The 16,965-nt window shown below is 31.7% G+C and overlaps 3 protein-coding genes across 18 annotated transcripts in view; 2 read left to right on the forward strand and 1 right to left on the reverse strand.

The window, feature by feature from the left end:
- LOC126707074 (putative disease resistance protein RGA1) overlaps positions 1 to 16,965 on the reverse strand; it is a 134,053-nt gene that overhangs the window by 70,610 nt on the left and 46,478 nt on the right. The window lies entirely within an intron of this gene.
- LOC126707076 (uncharacterized) overlaps positions 1 to 16,965 on the forward strand; it is an 88,847-nt gene that overhangs the window by 39,742 nt on the left and 32,140 nt on the right. The window contains exon 1 of one of the 10 annotated variants that reach the window (XM_050406680.1): positions 16,777 to 16,951. The exons of 2 other annotated variants lie outside the window; for them this stretch is intronic. In XM_050406680.1, coding sequence (XP_050262637.1) covers positions 16,856 to 16,951 — 96 coding nt within the window. In that variant the 5' untranslated portion in view covers positions 16,777 to 16,855. Of the gene's footprint in view, positions 1 to 16,776; positions 16,952 to 16,965 lie in introns of those variants that run through there. 7 more of the 10 variants (XM_050406684.1, XR_007648803.1, XM_050406682.1 and 4 more) reach the window with 7 other exon arrangements.
- Positions 7,421 to 10,526, forward strand: LOC126707075 (dimethylnonatriene synthase-like). Its single transcript, XM_050406672.1, has 2 exons — positions 7,421 to 8,367; positions 9,681 to 10,526. Exons 1-2 carry the CDS (start codon positions 7,456 to 7,458, stop codon positions 10,302 to 10,304), a joined length of 1,536 nt encoding a protein of 511 aa, XP_050262629.1. The 5' UTR covers positions 7,421 to 7,455; the 3' UTR covers positions 10,305 to 10,526.

The raw sequence follows: 16,965 nt of genomic DNA on the forward strand, positions 1-16,965 counted from the left end.
CTCACTATCTTCATTGTTTCATTGGCTTACAAAGGTGCATTTCTTGAAACAAAAGGCCATTAGCAATGAAATTTCTTTCATAGTCTCAAACAATTGCAATGAAATCTTGAGCTTCATGCTACTATCCCTTTCATCCTTGCTATCTTCATTGTTTCATCGGCTCACAAAGGTGCATTTTCTGAAACAAAAGGCCAATAGCGATTGGCATAAGTTAGGAGCTTGTTAAGCTACTACCAATGTTATGAATACCGTTTCGAATCCCATTTCGGTTTGCCCATTGAAACGGAATATTTTGGTATCGGCTTATTTCGGCATACTATTTCAAGGTGTTGGAGTTATCGCTATTTTATAATATAAAAAATATATATTATTAATTAAAAAAACCATATAAATTATTAAGGGTTTTAAAGAAGTTATAAATACATATTTCAACTAATATGTAATCTTTAAGCCCAAATAATAATAATAATAATAAGTATCAGTTCAATCATTTATAAAATATAATAAGAGTAATAATATGAAAAAAAAAAAAAAAAAAAAAAAAAAAAAAAAACTAGATGTTAATATAAGTAGGTGGAACAGTGGAAGAGGGTCTATTTTTATTTTTAGTCTTGTAGGGCTCACTAAAACATAACAAAGAAAATTTTAAAACACAAGTGACAAGAGAGAAGAGTATCACGTGGGCCGGCAAAACAAACAAAAAATTTAAAACAAAGGACATAGCATTTAAGGAAGAGCAAAGAGGCTAACAAACGTCAAATACATTACCATTTACCTGTACAGCACACAAATAAAAAACGAAAGGCAGATTGGCAGGACTGAAACCCAACAAAAGAAAAAAACGAAGAAGATGGTAAAAAGAAAAAAAATAATCCTACCTCCTTCTTTTTCTTCTTCTGGGTTTCGGACCCTTCTTCTTCTTCTGGTGGGTTTCAAAATCTAGTACCAGCCAAAATTGGTCGGAATGGCCAGAACACCCCAAAATAGGCCGAAATTTGACCTGAGGTGGAATAAGGGGTATTATGGTACCGGTTTTCACGTCGGTACGAAATATTCTGGCCATTCCAGCCAAAACGGAACGGAATCAATAACAATGGCTACTACTATATATAACTCCATTTGGAATAATTTATCTAGTTTTTTAACAAAAAGTTACAGTGGGACCCCAATGTGCTAGGCTAATTGAACAATTAAGCTCACTTAGAGCAACCGCATCAGTTTGTCTAAAAATTTACTTTTTCTATTTTACACTACCACATTTCAAAAACATTTACATCAGTTTATCTATTTTACAAATCTATTCTAATTAAATAATATTATTTACTATTTTTTTATTATTATTTATTAATATCCATTCTCTCTCATAAACACCCACATTAGCTCTCTCACCCGTTCCTCTCTTTCCCTCACTCTCTTCCTCACAGTTGCCTCACCCAGCCCGCCGTTGCTACCGATCCAGCTCGCCACCTCAACCTTCCACTGATTCGGCCTCCCTCTCGCTTTCACCCTCCCTCTTTCCTTCGCCCCTCCCTCTCTTCCTCCACCACTGACCCTTCACCTCCCACCCCCAACCGACGACCCTTCGCCTCCCACCCCTAACCAACGACAACAATGAAAGATCCGGCGGCAACAATGGAAGACCATCGAGCGGTAGTAGTGGTAGCAGATCCGACTTCGTTGGGCATTTCACGTGAGTTTTCCATTGAATATGGTTTGGGTTGGGTTTTCTAGTGAGTTTGGACTGTTTTTGGGTTGGGTTTACTAGTAAGTTTTGATTGATTTTGAGTTGGGTTTTCCAGTGGGTTTGTCTTGATTTTGAGTTAGATTTTCTAATTGCTTTTCTATTGATTTTGGGTTAATTCTTTGTGCTAGGTTGCGATGTTTGGTGGTGGCGCTAGGTTTGGTGGTTGGGTGATTATTTTCTTCTTCTTTCTTCTTATTCTGGCATGCTAGGTTGTTGTAAATGTTGGAGAAGAGAAGTAGTTTAAGAGAGGAGAGAGAAAAAAAGAATAAAAAAATCTTTTACACATGAATAATAACCATGTATATATGCACGGTTACTGTTCATTTACACAGCCGTGGTGTATATTTACACATTTTTACACCCACTAATGTGAGTTTTTTTTGCTCAAGATGTGTAAACTTGGTATCTTTTTCTATTTTAGAAGATTATAGATGGGCTGATGTGGTTGCTCTTACACCACAAAAAGAAAATTTCTTTGTCGGATTCACGTGGAACCTACAAATAGTAGAAACAATAAACTTTGCATTAAACAATTTTGTTTTTAATTTTTTTTATAGAAGCTGTACATTTTATAAAGCAATTTAGGTGCATCCTAAACGCACACCCTTAATCTCTACAATAAGATGTAGTTTGTAATTAGCTCAATTGGTAAAATCTTTGATGGTTAAATAAGAGATTTGGAATTCAATCCCCTACACCAAAACTAATCAGTGCCTTAGTCTGATAATAAAGACAGTAATCATTAGAAGCGAATGTCATAGGTTGAAACTTTATAAAAAAATCTCTACAATAAGATAATAACTAAATAGGTCCTCTTAATGGGTGTCCTTAGAACATTGGTTAATAGACAATTTTAGAAAAGTTTTAATACTATTTTCTTGGGAAATTTTAAAAAAGCTATAAAAAAATCAGTTATATTTTTCTTTTTCCATAAAAATCTTTTAAAAATATTTCTACATATAAGGAACTGTGTAATTCAAATAAAATGTTACTACTAAAGCTTTAATATGGCGTTTGGTACGGGATAATATTTTACGATTCTTAGAAATGTTAAAAGATTCCCATGTTTGGTTGCAAATCACACTAGGGAAATAAGATGCCAGGAGAATCTAGATTCTCCCTTTAAACCCCTCTCAGTAGGAATGTGGATTATCTTTAAAAGATGTGGGTATCCAGATCCCGAGCTTAAAGAAAATTGTATTTTTTTTTTTGTATAAATTGACAATTTTAATCCTTTTTCCTTATCATTTAAGCAATTAAGATAAAATATAAAACAAATCATTAATATGTTTTCTCTTGTCTTTATTTTTTTCCACCAAAATAACATAAACAGGATAGACAACTCTATTAATATATTCTTTAACAAAGTTCTATTTAGGTTTCACGTGTGGAAAAAAAAAATTTGAAGGGGACCCTCCATTATTGCCAGGTATTTACTTTTGTTGTTGTGTGTGTGTTGCTTAACAAATTATTAATAGTTTATATTTTGTTTTTCATTATTTATTTAAAGGAAGATTTTTTTTTTTTTTTAAGAACTTGGTAGTTCACATTCAAATTTAGGGATAGAATGAGAAAAATAAATAATTCATTTAAGATTTTGAGAATAAATCAAACATTATCATCTCACATTTCTAGAAATCTAGATTCCCAATGAAACCAAACACATAAATTGTTACATTTTTAGGCATCTAGATTGTAAGGAATCACATTCCTAAGAATCTGGATGTCAAAAGTAATGTGAATTCTCTCATACCAAATGCCACATAACTGTAATTGACTTGTAAGTTATAATGTCTTCTTTAAATTATACCGTTAGAAATCGCATTTTGCATGATATGCACGTGATGAAAATTTATGTACCATAAAGTAAGACATAAAGGTGAATTATGAAGGAGATCTATTCCAATCATAGACAGCCATTGACGTGTAATTAGGGGCATCGGTTAACTTTTCTTTTACTAAATTTCTAACGTAGAATCAAATTCAAATAAAATGTCACTCCTAAACCGACATTGACTTGTAAATTGTAATGTTAAAAATCCCATTTTGCATGATATGCACGTGATGAAAATGTATGTACCATAAAGTAAAACGTACAAGTGAATTATGAAGGAGATCTATTCGAATCATAGACAACCATTAACGTGTAATTAATGTCTTTGCTATCCTTGATTTATTTTAATTTTTTTGGTTTAGCACATTTCAAATGGAAAATTTCAACTATACAATTAATTTTATAGTTTAATTGACATTTTCCCACGCTCAAAGTTTTTAAGAATCTAAGGGAAAAAAGTTTAACCTGCAGGGTTAACAGTGGATCATTATTATTGATAATATCATTGATTAGTAAATGGTTGATGTGTTTGTTTTATTTATTTATTATTATCATTTTTAATGGAAGAGGTTTTTTTTTTTGGAGGCAGCTTAATGGAAGATTTTCTTATTATGTATTTTAGCCTTTTATTTTATTTTTGGTAAGCGTTTCTAAATAGTTGTTTGGTAGCTGGGTAGAGCCAAGATTTTTGTTTTGGGGGGGGGGGAGATAAAACAATCCTATTGATTTGTGATTCAAGAAAAATGCAAACCACGACATACTATATACATACATACATGTCTACATGAGGCACTAGTTAAAAAAAAAAAAAAAAATCTTAAATCCAAAGTATAAGTCATAACTCATATAATATTGCAAGATTATGGGGCTGTTTGGTAAGAGTATTTAAATGTAGTTTTTTGTTTCGCAATCTATAAAATGGTGGGTCTCACACTTGAATTTATTATTTGGATAATGTTTTCTAAATACAGTTTTCAAAAAACTATATCCTATATTCCTGATTTAAAACAGGATTTTGAAAATGACTAAAGGGTGTTTTCAAGATACAGAATATGTTTTTAATGACAGAGTTGTAAAAAATTGAAAACAGTAAATCCCACATATTTGTCCAAACTCTTTTATCTCTTAAATTAAGGAGTTTATCTTTATCACAAAAAGAATTCTCACACTTCAAATTTGAAACTTATCATTTAAAAAAAAAATAATGATGAGCTCTATTCCCTTTTCATTATCCATAAAAAAAAAAATTAAAAAAAAAGTAATCTACAAATTCTACACGTTACTTTTTGCAAATATATATATTTTTAAAAATCTCAAAAATATAAATAGTCTCCCCAAACAATTATTTTTGTTTTTAATATTTTGAAAAATTGTTCTTAAAAGCGGGAGCCAAACACATAAAATATAAAAATTATTATCTGAAAACTAGTTTTAAGTTCAATTTTTTGAAAATTATTTTTATACTGTTTCGAAAACAAAAATCCTCCTACCAATCAGGCCCTATTATATTGAAATTTTTTATTATTGTTATTTTTACTAACACTCAAAAATATTAACAAGCTAAACACCCGATTGAGAATCTAAAGGTCATTTTTTATCTTGCATTTTTCTTATTTTTATGAAAAACCATAAGTCCATAACATTCATAGAAATTAAATATTAGTATATAACAAAACTAGACTATATTTACAATTACAAGAAATGATATTCATAGAAATTAAATATAATAAAATAACTATAAGAAACCATAAAATAAAAATAATTTAAATTCAACCAGATTAGACAACTATAGTAAATAAATTAAAAATCAGTTTCATAGCACTTAGTAGAAATTGAACTAAAAAAGAAAATAATAAAATAAATCTAAATTATACTTAAATAGCACAAAAGAAGATAAGGAAGAAGAATAATTTTGTAACATAGAATGCACTGTGGAAGAGAAGGAATTGTATGAGAATTGAGAATCAGAAAGGAAAAAGAATTTTAAAAAAAAAAATGACTTTTATTGGTTTGCATTGTACTTGCAATATTGTAAACTTACGTTATAAACATATAAAATATAATAAATGTAGTACATATTTGTAAAAAAGTGTACAATATATTGTAGAACTATAAAGTGGCACATGGGATGGAAGACTTTGGTAAAAAATAACTTTCTTGGGAGTTGTTTATAAATGTCATCACAAACTTTTTTATTTACTAGTATACCTCTTTTGTTTTTAGGTGAAAAATTGGGATTTTACCCCCCCCCCCCCCCCTCCCCCAACACACACATAACGTGGCTCTGCCCCTATTAATAGGACTTGATGGATGATAGCATGAGTAACGTTAACTCAGATCACTCATGTAAAACTTTATTTCGCATATGATATTTTTGCGTGGATATTGACATCTATATCAATCATGACATTTTTGTGTGGCTCTCTCTCTCTCTTCTTTGTTGCTCTTCCTCTCTCATTCCCACTTCGCCTCAACTCTCAATCTTTTATCTTTTTTTTAGCTGAACCAAAAAAGTAGCTCAAACCATTATTGTGTAGAATAGTTAATGATATCGTTAGGAAGAAGCTCAACTATACATTTTGGAAGAAATCTCTTATGGGAGAGGTGGTTTCTATTAGAAAGAAACCAAAAGTGTTTTTTACTTTTTTTTTTTTTTTTTCTAAGTGTGTGTAACTTTATTGTTTTGATTATCTGGAAGCAAATAGGAGTAAAGTGCTTGTTAGTTGACAACCCCATAGTCTAATGGTCCCTTTGGATTGAGAAGAAGAGATGAAGAGTAGAGTAGAATAAATTTGGCCCAAAATTAACCTATTTTCAGCCAATTCTATTCTCCTCTCCACTCCTCCTCCTTTCCCACTCAATCCAAATGGGCCCTAAAAAAGAGCCACTTGCCAAACATGCATGACAATGAGTTAACCAAAATGTGAAATGGGTGAAACCACATCACCAATAAATGACTCAATATATAGTAATTTTATATATAGGTTTGCCTTTGTAATATTTGTGTCAATTATGTTTGGATGGAACATGCTTCTTTAGTAAATTTAAACATGAATCACATAGTAATATAAGAATTGCACTTTATTAGATGTAAAAACACACTTATCCAAAAAAAAAATTATTAGATGCAAAAAAAAACACACACATATATATAACTAAACATTATAAATTATATATACTTATAATTTTAAAATTAATAATTATTTATTTATAACGTCATCAGTCCGACCATTATTTCGACTCCGATTACTAGAAAACCAAAAATCATTCTATTTTTCGATTTTTTGTTCGATTCAGTTTTTCAAACTATGATCATAATAGACATGGTGTGAAGGCTTGGAATTACACCTAGATTATGGTAAACCATGAACCATGTGATTGAGGCTGTAGCTGCAAGTTGGATAGCAGTTGTAACTTCAAAAACAAAAGGAGAGTGTTGGGAGAGTAGTCATGGATCCCTCTATTCTATATTGTACCATTCAATTAAAACATGTATGATGTATATGGTGTAGAAGTTAAAAAGAAAAATCAATCAACTTTGACATCCATGTGATAATTGCTTGGTGCAAGAGGATTTTTTTTTTGGGGGGGGGGGGGGGGGGTAGGGCGGTTTGTTGGGCAGATATTTTTGTACTATATTTTGTTCACACTTGCCATAAGGACATAAGGTACAATAAATAATTAAGGGAAAAGTCTGTTATAAGAAACATCAACATCCCCAAAATTCAATGTTGGGCCCCTATATCTTATTACGCCCAAAATACACAAGGACATCATGTGCATAGATCGTTGTTATAAAGACAAATATATTCAAGTATGTAAACCCCATCATCCACCTCGGAACTCTCACCACCATCTCCTCCATAACTGTCACCAAATGGAGTCTTCCTCTTCTTGGGCTCTTTTAGTAATGGCATCACTTGCAGCCTTAGCCTTTCTCTCAAAATTATTTCCCTTCAAATTCCATCAGCTAAAATTTCCACCAGGCCCCAAACCTTGGCCAATCATAGGCAATCTAAATCTTAAAGGTTCCCATCCCCCCAAATCTCTTCACATATTGGCCCAAAAATATGGACCAATTATGCAACTAAAGTTTGGATCTTTCCCTGTTGTCGTTGCCTCATCTGCTGAAATGGCAAAGGAATTCCTAAAAACACATGACCATGTCTTTGCCTCTAGACCCAAATCTGCCGCTGGCAAGTACTTATCTTATAACCATCACAATATCACGTGGGCACCTGCTGGACCATATTGGCGCCAAGGCCGTAAGATTTTCCTCTCTGAGTTGTTTAACTCGAAACGCCTCGAGTCCTATCAATACATTCGTGTTGAAGAAATGCGTGCATTTTTGTCACGCCTTTGCACATTGTCGGGGAAGCCGGTTGTGCTTAAAGACCATCTCTTCCGTTTTACTCTAAGCAGTATGAGCAGAATTATATTGAGTAAGAAATATGTTAGTGATGAGTCTAAATGTGAGACCTCAATAGTGAGACCAGAAGAATTTCAAGAAATGATAGAAGAGTTGTTCTTGCTAAATGGGGTGTTTAATATTGGGGATTGGATACCATGGCTCAATTTCTTGGACTTGCAGGGGTACGTGAAGCAAATGATGGCTTTAAAGAAAAAATTTGATCGGTTCCTTGACCATGTGTTTAACGAACACAGGAAAAAAATGGAAGGAGTGAAGGATTTTGTGCCAATGGATATGGTGGATATATTATTGCAGCTGGCTAATGATCCAAATATTGATGTTAAGCTCACTTACGATAGTATTAAGGCACTCACCCAGGTACTACCGCTACTTTTCTAAAGTTATTTTTTCTATTTTTCTTCGACTTTAGCAATTCAATTATATACACACACACAAAATAAATAGATCTAATTCTTCATCACATAATATTCTAACATATCATTTATCAAATCAAAATCAAATAATGCATATTCTTAATATCATTGTTATATAACATGTCAAATAGGATAAAAGAAAATAAATCTTAATGAAGAAAAAAAGTCAAATGTGAGTAAGTAAATGAAAAAAAAAAAAAAAAACTTTATGATTTATTTAGATACCGCTTATTTTGCTGAAAACTAAAAACTGAAAACAATGGAATAAAATAATTTTTAAATGTGTGAATAATACTGTGGGACCCATTTTTAATAAAAGTTTGTGTGAAAAAAGAGGTTTGTGAGTCCCGTGAACAGTACATTGTTCACGAGACCCACTAACAGACATATTTCATTGCAAAATTTGCTAGTTAAAGAGGTAGTGGGTCCCGTGCACAGTGCATGGAACCCACAGACAAACAACATCCCATGTGGAAACACTGTTCTCAAAATAAAATAAAGGAAAATGCAAATGCACAAACGCAGCACAAAAACGTTAATCCAAATGCATACTTAATGAGAGGGAAAAAAAATTCATAGGTGAGTAGAGTAATGACAAAAAATGAGTCTAGAAATAACAAAATCTTTGCTTTTACATTCTAGCCGAAATCATCATAACACTCAGAATTTAGTGGAATGGATCCGAGTGGGCTGAAATTTAGACCTAGGTGAAAGAGACGGTGGGTGATTCATATTGGTTATCTAAGAGTTATGAAACTTTCTAGCTGGAACAAAATGAAATTGATAATAATATGAGGAATGGATAAATTCTCCTCCTACACTTGCTTATTTTCCTCCCATGTTCTCTAGTATGTCATATTTACTTTTGATTGACGTTAGGTATACTACAAATTTTACTACATAAACTTTACAAACTAATATGTTATAATTACAAATTATAAAAAAAAAAAAAAAAATTCTAACATTCATTTATGGGTAAAACATACCTTATGTATAGTATATTAAATTCTCTAATTCCTCAGTCAGATAATAATTACTTTATTAGTTTTTACATTATTAATTTTTTTTGTGTGGATAATTGGATAGTTAGATACTAACCAAATAAATTATAAAATTTTTGGTGATTTTAATATAAATTTAATACAAAGGAAAGTGGGAATTTGAACCCTGCATGTCTTAGGCACGTTAAGAGATGCCCACCAATTGAGCAAAAAAAGCTTTTGGCAATTTCTCATACTAGTATTGACATTTTGTCAGGATCTACTAGCTGGAGGCGTAGATACCTCTGTAACAATTATGGAATGGGCAATGGCCGAATTATTAAAGCAACCACCCCTCATCAAAAAGGCCACTGAAGAGCTGGATAGAGTAATTGGGAGAGAGAGATGGGTGGAAGAGAAAGACATTCCAGAACTTCCTTATATTGAAGCAATTGTGAAAGAGACAATGAGGAAGCACCCTGTGGCTGGATTACTTGTACCACGTTTAGCTCTTGAAGATTGTGATGTAGTTGGTTACAAAATTCAGAAAGGAACTAGAGTCTTCATAAACACATGGAGTATAGGGAGAGATCCTTCAATATGGGATGCACCTGAAGAGTTCTGCCCAGATAGGTTTTTAGGGAAGGCTATTGATGTGAAGGGGCAAAATTTTGAGCTACTGCCATTTGGTTCAGGGAGGAGAATGTGCCCTGGCTACAACCATGGACTAAAGGTGGTTAGCACTACCTTGGCTAATATGTTGCATGGATTTTACTATAAATTACCAGATAACATGAACCGTGAAGATTTAAGCATGGACGAAGTTTATGGATTTGCAACAGCTCTCAAATTCCCACTTATTGCAGTGATGGAGCCTCGCCTCCCGCTTCATCTTTATTAGTTGTGAATTTGACATGTACTACCTTCTCTTTGATGTACCCTTTTGTTATTATGATACCTTGCTACTAAATAATTGTGTCTTAGTCATGTATGATGTACCAAGTCTCTAGTTTTGTTGAAAATAAACTTTCAAAAAAGAGAAGTTTGGTTTGGGCTACATTTTGAAATATGGTGAACAAGATTGACAAATGTGTTTTAATAAACCAAATGTTTTACTTTTTTATTTTTTGGGGTAAAATACAGTTAACACCCTTGTGATTTTGGCTAATGTCAGCAAGGTTCAAAACTTTTAAAACTGACTAGCTTGGTTCTTAAACTAGTAAAGCCAACTTGGATCCTAAACAATTTCTCTCTCTCTCTCTCTCATAGTGATTAGGGACCAAGTTGGTCACTGTTTAAAAGTTTTGGACTTAACTGACGTTAACCCAAATCTTATGGGCATTAACTGTATTTTACCCTTATTTTTTTTTTTTTTTTTTTGAGTATAAAGTACAAACCAAATGTTTTATGTGTTCTCCCAAAACTGTTTGAACAAGAGTATTTACAATTTATTTATAAGTGGGTTAAGACTCAATCCTACAGATTAGGCCCCAAACTTCCCTTGGTTCCTCTCAATTTCCTTATGTTTCCATGTTTTTCTCCTCTCTCTTGCTTTCTCCCTCCCCAGAATTTTCCAACCCCCTGCCTTTACCTTCTTCTCCTTTTTATAGTCTCTTATTAGTGGGGTCATAATCATTATCTCCCCACTTTCACACATATTCCTATGTTCATCAGAATCTCAAGGGATCCTCACAACTTTAGAGGATTCCCTTGAAACTTGTTCAAGACACCGAATAGTGTTCAGGGGTGGTTCCTTAATGGCACTATCAGTCCTCAGCTACCAATCTTACTAGGTTCGTGTTAAACCCCGACTACCTTTGTTATCGGTCAACGTTTAGCCGATCACTCAAGAGTCTCTCACGTTGTCATCCCCTCGGCCACGGTCTTGATCTCGGGGTTGAGCCCATTGCGATAAGGCCTAAGGCCTATTCTCTCCTTGCATACCAAGTTTAATTTGTCTGATGGGTCTCAGGCTTTATGTTGGGATTTGATCAAGTAGGCAGACATGGTTGCCCGGGCCCAATTCACCCACATTTTACTAATTCAACTACTTTAGAATTCTTCGGAATGCTTAGCAAGTTAGCATATTATAAAGATACATGCCAACAACAAAAAAAACTAGTTTAATTATCGGTTCAAACAACTAGTTCAATATATGATTACATATACAAGATTAGTTTTAACTTATCTTCTTTCAAATATAGATTCCAACCAAAGAAAAAAAAATCAAGTTTAAAAATAAAATTTATTGTGTGATTAGATACATATTCCAACGAAAACCTAGTATTAAATTTGAATTTATTTGCATGTTAACTAAAAATAGTTAACATGTGATGTTGAACTTGACCATAAAAATAGAAACTTGATCTGTAAAAATAGAAACTTTCATAAAGCTCTTTTTCATAGTTTTTGGGTCCGGTTAACGTGTACGTTTGTGATTTGGGCGACCTTTTGTTTTTGAGAGCGGAGGACAAGAACAAAACAATCTCCATCAATAGCATCATTAGCATTAGCATCAACCATATTTTCATTGTCCACTAAATTTTCATCACTCAACACTATCAATTCTTTTCCACCTAATGATGTTTCGTGACACCAACGTGGTGGAAGATACAAAGATGGAATTTGGTAACAATCTTTGTGAATGAATACACTAAGTGTGTGACGACAAAGTATACCCCAAAATTCAAAATTCTTGCAACTGCAACTAGTCATCTCACCATCCCATAAGACCAAGTGCTTTTGACTAGTTTTTTCTTCATAATATTGCAACACAAACTCAATACCGTTTTCTTGAAGCACCGAGTATTGTGTGGCTCTTCCAAACTCCTCTTGAAAAATCTTGAAAGCATAGGGTGTCAACACACTATGTGCTTGTTGTTCTATTGGTGACAATATTCTTAAAGAAGAACCTCTATATTTCTCCAACATTGTATCATGTGATTGTGTTTGCTCAATATCTTCAATGGCAAGGTCAACCTAAAATTACAAATTGTAAATAATTTAAAGACACATAAAGACTACAAATATTAACAAATAAAAAAATAAATCAAATTCTACAATAAACTACTAATTAATCAAATAAAATCAAAAAATAATTGCATAAGCTTACAAGATAATTAAATAATTTACGCACCTTTATTAACCATTGAAATGCACTAGTTGTTTCATTTCGAAGAAGTGCACAACCAAAGAGAATTGTCTTTCCATGATTATTGATACCAACAAAAATACCAAAAGGCATGTCATATGCATTTACTTTATAAGTAGTATAAAAAACAATCACATCTCCATATTTTTGGTACCAATCAAAACAAGGAGTAGGTGCCCAAAAAATATGCTCCAACCTACTCTCTTCATCAGTTGTATATGCATATTGAAATTTAGAATTCTTTTCCTTAGCAACTTTGCACAATTGTAAGAGACCCATAGCATCATTCATTGCATGCATTCTTCTCATTTTCACATAAAGGTTATGGATATCTCTTTTAAAAAATGGAAGATCCCCATGCTTCACACCTTTTTCAAGCTCCATAACACGTATCATTTGCCTAATCGAAAGTCCACCCTTTTTCAACAAGAGAATGCGATCTTTATCTTCTTTAGTGATAACTCGATTGGCCGGAAGAAATCTTACTTCCGAAGGGGACAACAATTCATGATTGTGATTTATAACAAACTTAGTGACATGCCATTCTCATGGAAAAATGTCAAATGACTTTCGCAATGTGATTCTTAGATGAGCTTTGCATTCACATCTTGTAGATATCCTATTTCGTTGCTCCTTAGATGAATCCACTCTTTTTAATTGTTGTCTACCTTCTCGGTGACAAAAGAAATCACGTCTTACATTTTCTCCATTTTTTGTGACAAAACGACCTTTTCGAATTGTAAAACCATATCGATTTGCATAATTTTTATAGAAAATGAAAGCCTCTTCTTCACTAAGAAAACATTGACCAAAAAAAGGTTCAAACTCATTTTCTATTGAATTAATATCTTCATTTTCTTCAATAACTCCTATTTCTTCCATTGGATATTCATTCCAAACCACTAATTCCTCCCCACAAATGTCATTATTTTCTCCATCATTTGGAAGCTCATTTAAGTCAACACAATTCCTTGAAACACTTTGATGAATCTCACTTGCAATTACAATATCATTCATTTGTTCTATGTTGTAAGAAGGATAATAAAAAAAAAAAAAAAAAATCAACATCAGATTCAACTATAAATGAAATATAAACTATAAATAAAAAAATAGAATAAAATAGTATACCTTCTTGAGGTAATTCATTTAAGTCAAAACAACTCATTGGAACTAATTGGTGAATCTCACTTGTAACAAAATTCTCATCCATTGATTCTACAATAATTTAACAAAAATGATAAATAAATATTAACATCATATTTCAATATATTTGAAAAATAAATTAAGAACAAAATAAATATATGTACCTTATTTATAATTTCTTGAACACTATATTCTTATAGACATTCTTTGATCATTCATTGAACTCTTCTCAACAAAAACTCTCATCCATTGATTCTACAATAATTTAACAAAAATGATAAATAAATATTAACATCATATTTCAATATATTTGAAATATAAATTAAGAACAAAAGAAATATATGTATCTTATTTATAATTTCTTGAACATTATATTTTTGTAGACATTCTTTGATCATTCATTGAACTCTTCTTTCTTTCTTGTCTTTTTGTTGAACATTGAACTCTTTTAGTTTTTTCTATGATCTTGGTAAAGTGAAGGAGAGGAAAAAGTAAATATTAGTAAAGTAAGTATTGGTGGGAGATGAAATAGAAAATGGAGGAAAATGGTAAAAAGAACATTTTTGTCTCGTTAAAAAAATTGGAGGACAATTGGTCATTTTGTTTGGTTTGATCCGGCTTGTTAAAAAAATTGGAGGACAGATCCGGTTGACAGCAAAAAATTGGAGGACAGATTCGGCTTGTTTAAAAAAATTGGAGGTCATATTTGTCATTTTGTTTTGTTAGACCAAAAAAGTACTCCTTGTACAAAATATTTCAATTTCCTAGGTAAAAGGCCACAACTATCATTGGCATTACTGTGTGCCCTAACAAATGCCTTTTTCATATGTGATGCTAAGCCCCCACCAGTTGTACAAATGTACAATAACCATGACAACTTTTTAAAGTTTGAAAGTTATAGGGCCGTTTGGTATGTGTGTTTAAATAACAGTTTTCAATTTTTTTTAGAACTACGTGTGAGTAAAGAAATGTGTGAAAATGCGTGTAATGTTGTTTGAAAACTAAAAACACGTGTTTAAAATTATGTACCAAACAACCTCGTTTTTAAAGTTTAAACCCCATTGGAAACCAAATGTACAATAACCATAAAGACCTCTTAATCTTTGTTGAACTTATCATATTAGGGTACCACCAAATGTTATGTCGGTATTATTTAATATGATAATGAAACCATTAAATGTGAAAAAAAAAAGAGAATCATTAAATGTGATAAAAGTACAGTCACATGTGATGTTAGTACTGCATAATGTGAGAATGAAATTGTCAAATTTGGATATTTTGGTAACTTTATTTTATTTTTTTATTTTATAATAGGATATTTTGGTAACCTAGTATAACAAGTTGAATACTTATAGGTACAGTACCCTCCAAAAAAAAAAGAAATAGTACCGTGTGTGTGTCTATATATATATATATATATACATATATGGGTTTTGAGATAATCACAATATATTGGTTTTAATGTGCCAAACTAATACTATAGCAACTAGAGGGTAATGACCTTTCCATTGTGAGTACTTAAAATTCAAGCCCGTGGTTGCCTTTAACCAAATAAATTACACAATAATAAATCCATACCATTAATAATAAGATGCACTAAAATGACCCAATTTAACAATTTGTGGTGATTAGTGATTACTATTCACTTTGGTCTAACAAATGCTCACTAAAATATACTTCAACTAATTCATGTTTTATTAAATACTTAAGACAATGACTATGTTAGCCCACAACATTAAAAAAAAAAAAAAAAAAAAAAAAAAAAAAAAAAAAAAATTTCACAATACAACACATCCACAACAAATGGTATGGACACTAACACCGAAAGTCGCATGCTGGCATTTCGCCCAAAGGCCCCAACTGTGGGAGGTGGGATTCTCTTCTAAGTACAGCGGAAGTCAAGATGTTTTGCCAGCTTCTATACGCACAAAAACTAACAAAGATTGTATGGTTTTTTTTTTTTTTTTTTAATAAAATTTATTTATTTAGTAAAATAGTGTATGAATTTCACATACCATGAGGGAAATGATGCATATAACATATTTGATATCTCCTCCACATGAGAGTAAACTTGAATTCTTCGGCTTAAAAAAAAAGAAAAAAAAACTCCCTACAATACAATATAGTGAATCTTGCTTGAACAACTGAACCTACTTATTTCTAGAGCTAATTTGATTGTTTGAGAAAAGCAACACTCTTTTTTGCCTTCTTTTTAGCATACAAAAGTGAATCCCTTAATTTGAGATTTAGGATGAGTTTGGGATGAGCTTATTTCCTTCGGTTTATTTAGTTTTTAGCTTTTTTTTTTGGTATTATTCATGGGTCCTATTGTATTATTCAATTGATTTTTAACTTTTTTTTTTACATTTTCAGCAAAAAGTTTTTAGTTTTACTTAAATAAACTGCTCCCAAATGGAACCTTAGAGTGTGTTTGGAATTTGTTTATTTGTTTTAACTTATTTAAGTTTTTAGCTTTTTTTTTTTGGTACTATGTATGGGTCATATTACACTTTTTGGTACTATTTATAAGTCTCATTGTATTATTGAATTAACTTTTAATTTTTTTTCTATACTTTTAGCAAAATAGTTTTCAGTTTCAGTTAATTAAGTTTTTTCCAAACAAACCCTGCACCGGTAATAAACCTGTAAGAGTTTTTTTTTTTTATTCTCCCTTTTTGTTTTATATATATATATATATATATATATATATATATATAATATAATATAAACCACTAAAATGAACCTAAAATTTAGAACAATTGAAATAAAATTATTGAGCGTTACCCTTATAAATACAATCGAAATGCTTAAAAGAAGAAGAAGACGAGTGTAATTGTAAAAAAAAAAAAAAAAAAAATCATCTAAAATTACAAAAAAATAAAATAAAATAAAATAAAGTACATTTTTTGCCTTGAAAATTTGAATTGTTTCTATTTTTTTACCATTCATGTTTAATTTGCCTTTCTATTTTACTATTTACCCTTTAAAATGGTCTAAAAGAAAGAAATATTCATTTATCGTTTTTCTCTTTGTGCGTCACGTGTACGAGACGGTAGAGCCTTCTGGATGTCTCTCAAACACCAAACAAAAAAGAAAAACCACAAAATTTTCAAAACAAAAAGAGGAACAGGAATTTGAAATTCTTCTTCTTTCTCAGTATGGATCCGGACACAACATTAGAGCTCGTAAAGCAGGGCGTTACACTTCTCCTCCTCGATGTTCCTCAATACACTCTCCTCGGCATCGATACTCAGGTACTATTACTAAT

The sequence above is a fragment of the Quercus robur genome, chromosome 11 (genome assembly GCF_932294415.1).
Source record: "Quercus robur chromosome 11, dhQueRobu3.1, whole genome shotgun sequence".
Taxonomy (NCBI): Eukaryota; Viridiplantae; Streptophyta; class Magnoliopsida; order Fagales; family Fagaceae; genus Quercus; species Quercus robur.

Coding starts and splice junctions, on each gene's coding strand:
- LOC126707075 (XM_050406672.1), top strand. CDS start 7,456: ATGGAGTCTTCCTCTTCTTGGGCTCTTTTAGTAATGGCATCACTTGCA. Junction 8,368..9,680: donor GTATTAAGGCACTCACCCAG/GTACTACCGCTA, acceptor ACATTTTGTCAG/GATCTACTAGCTGGAGGCGT.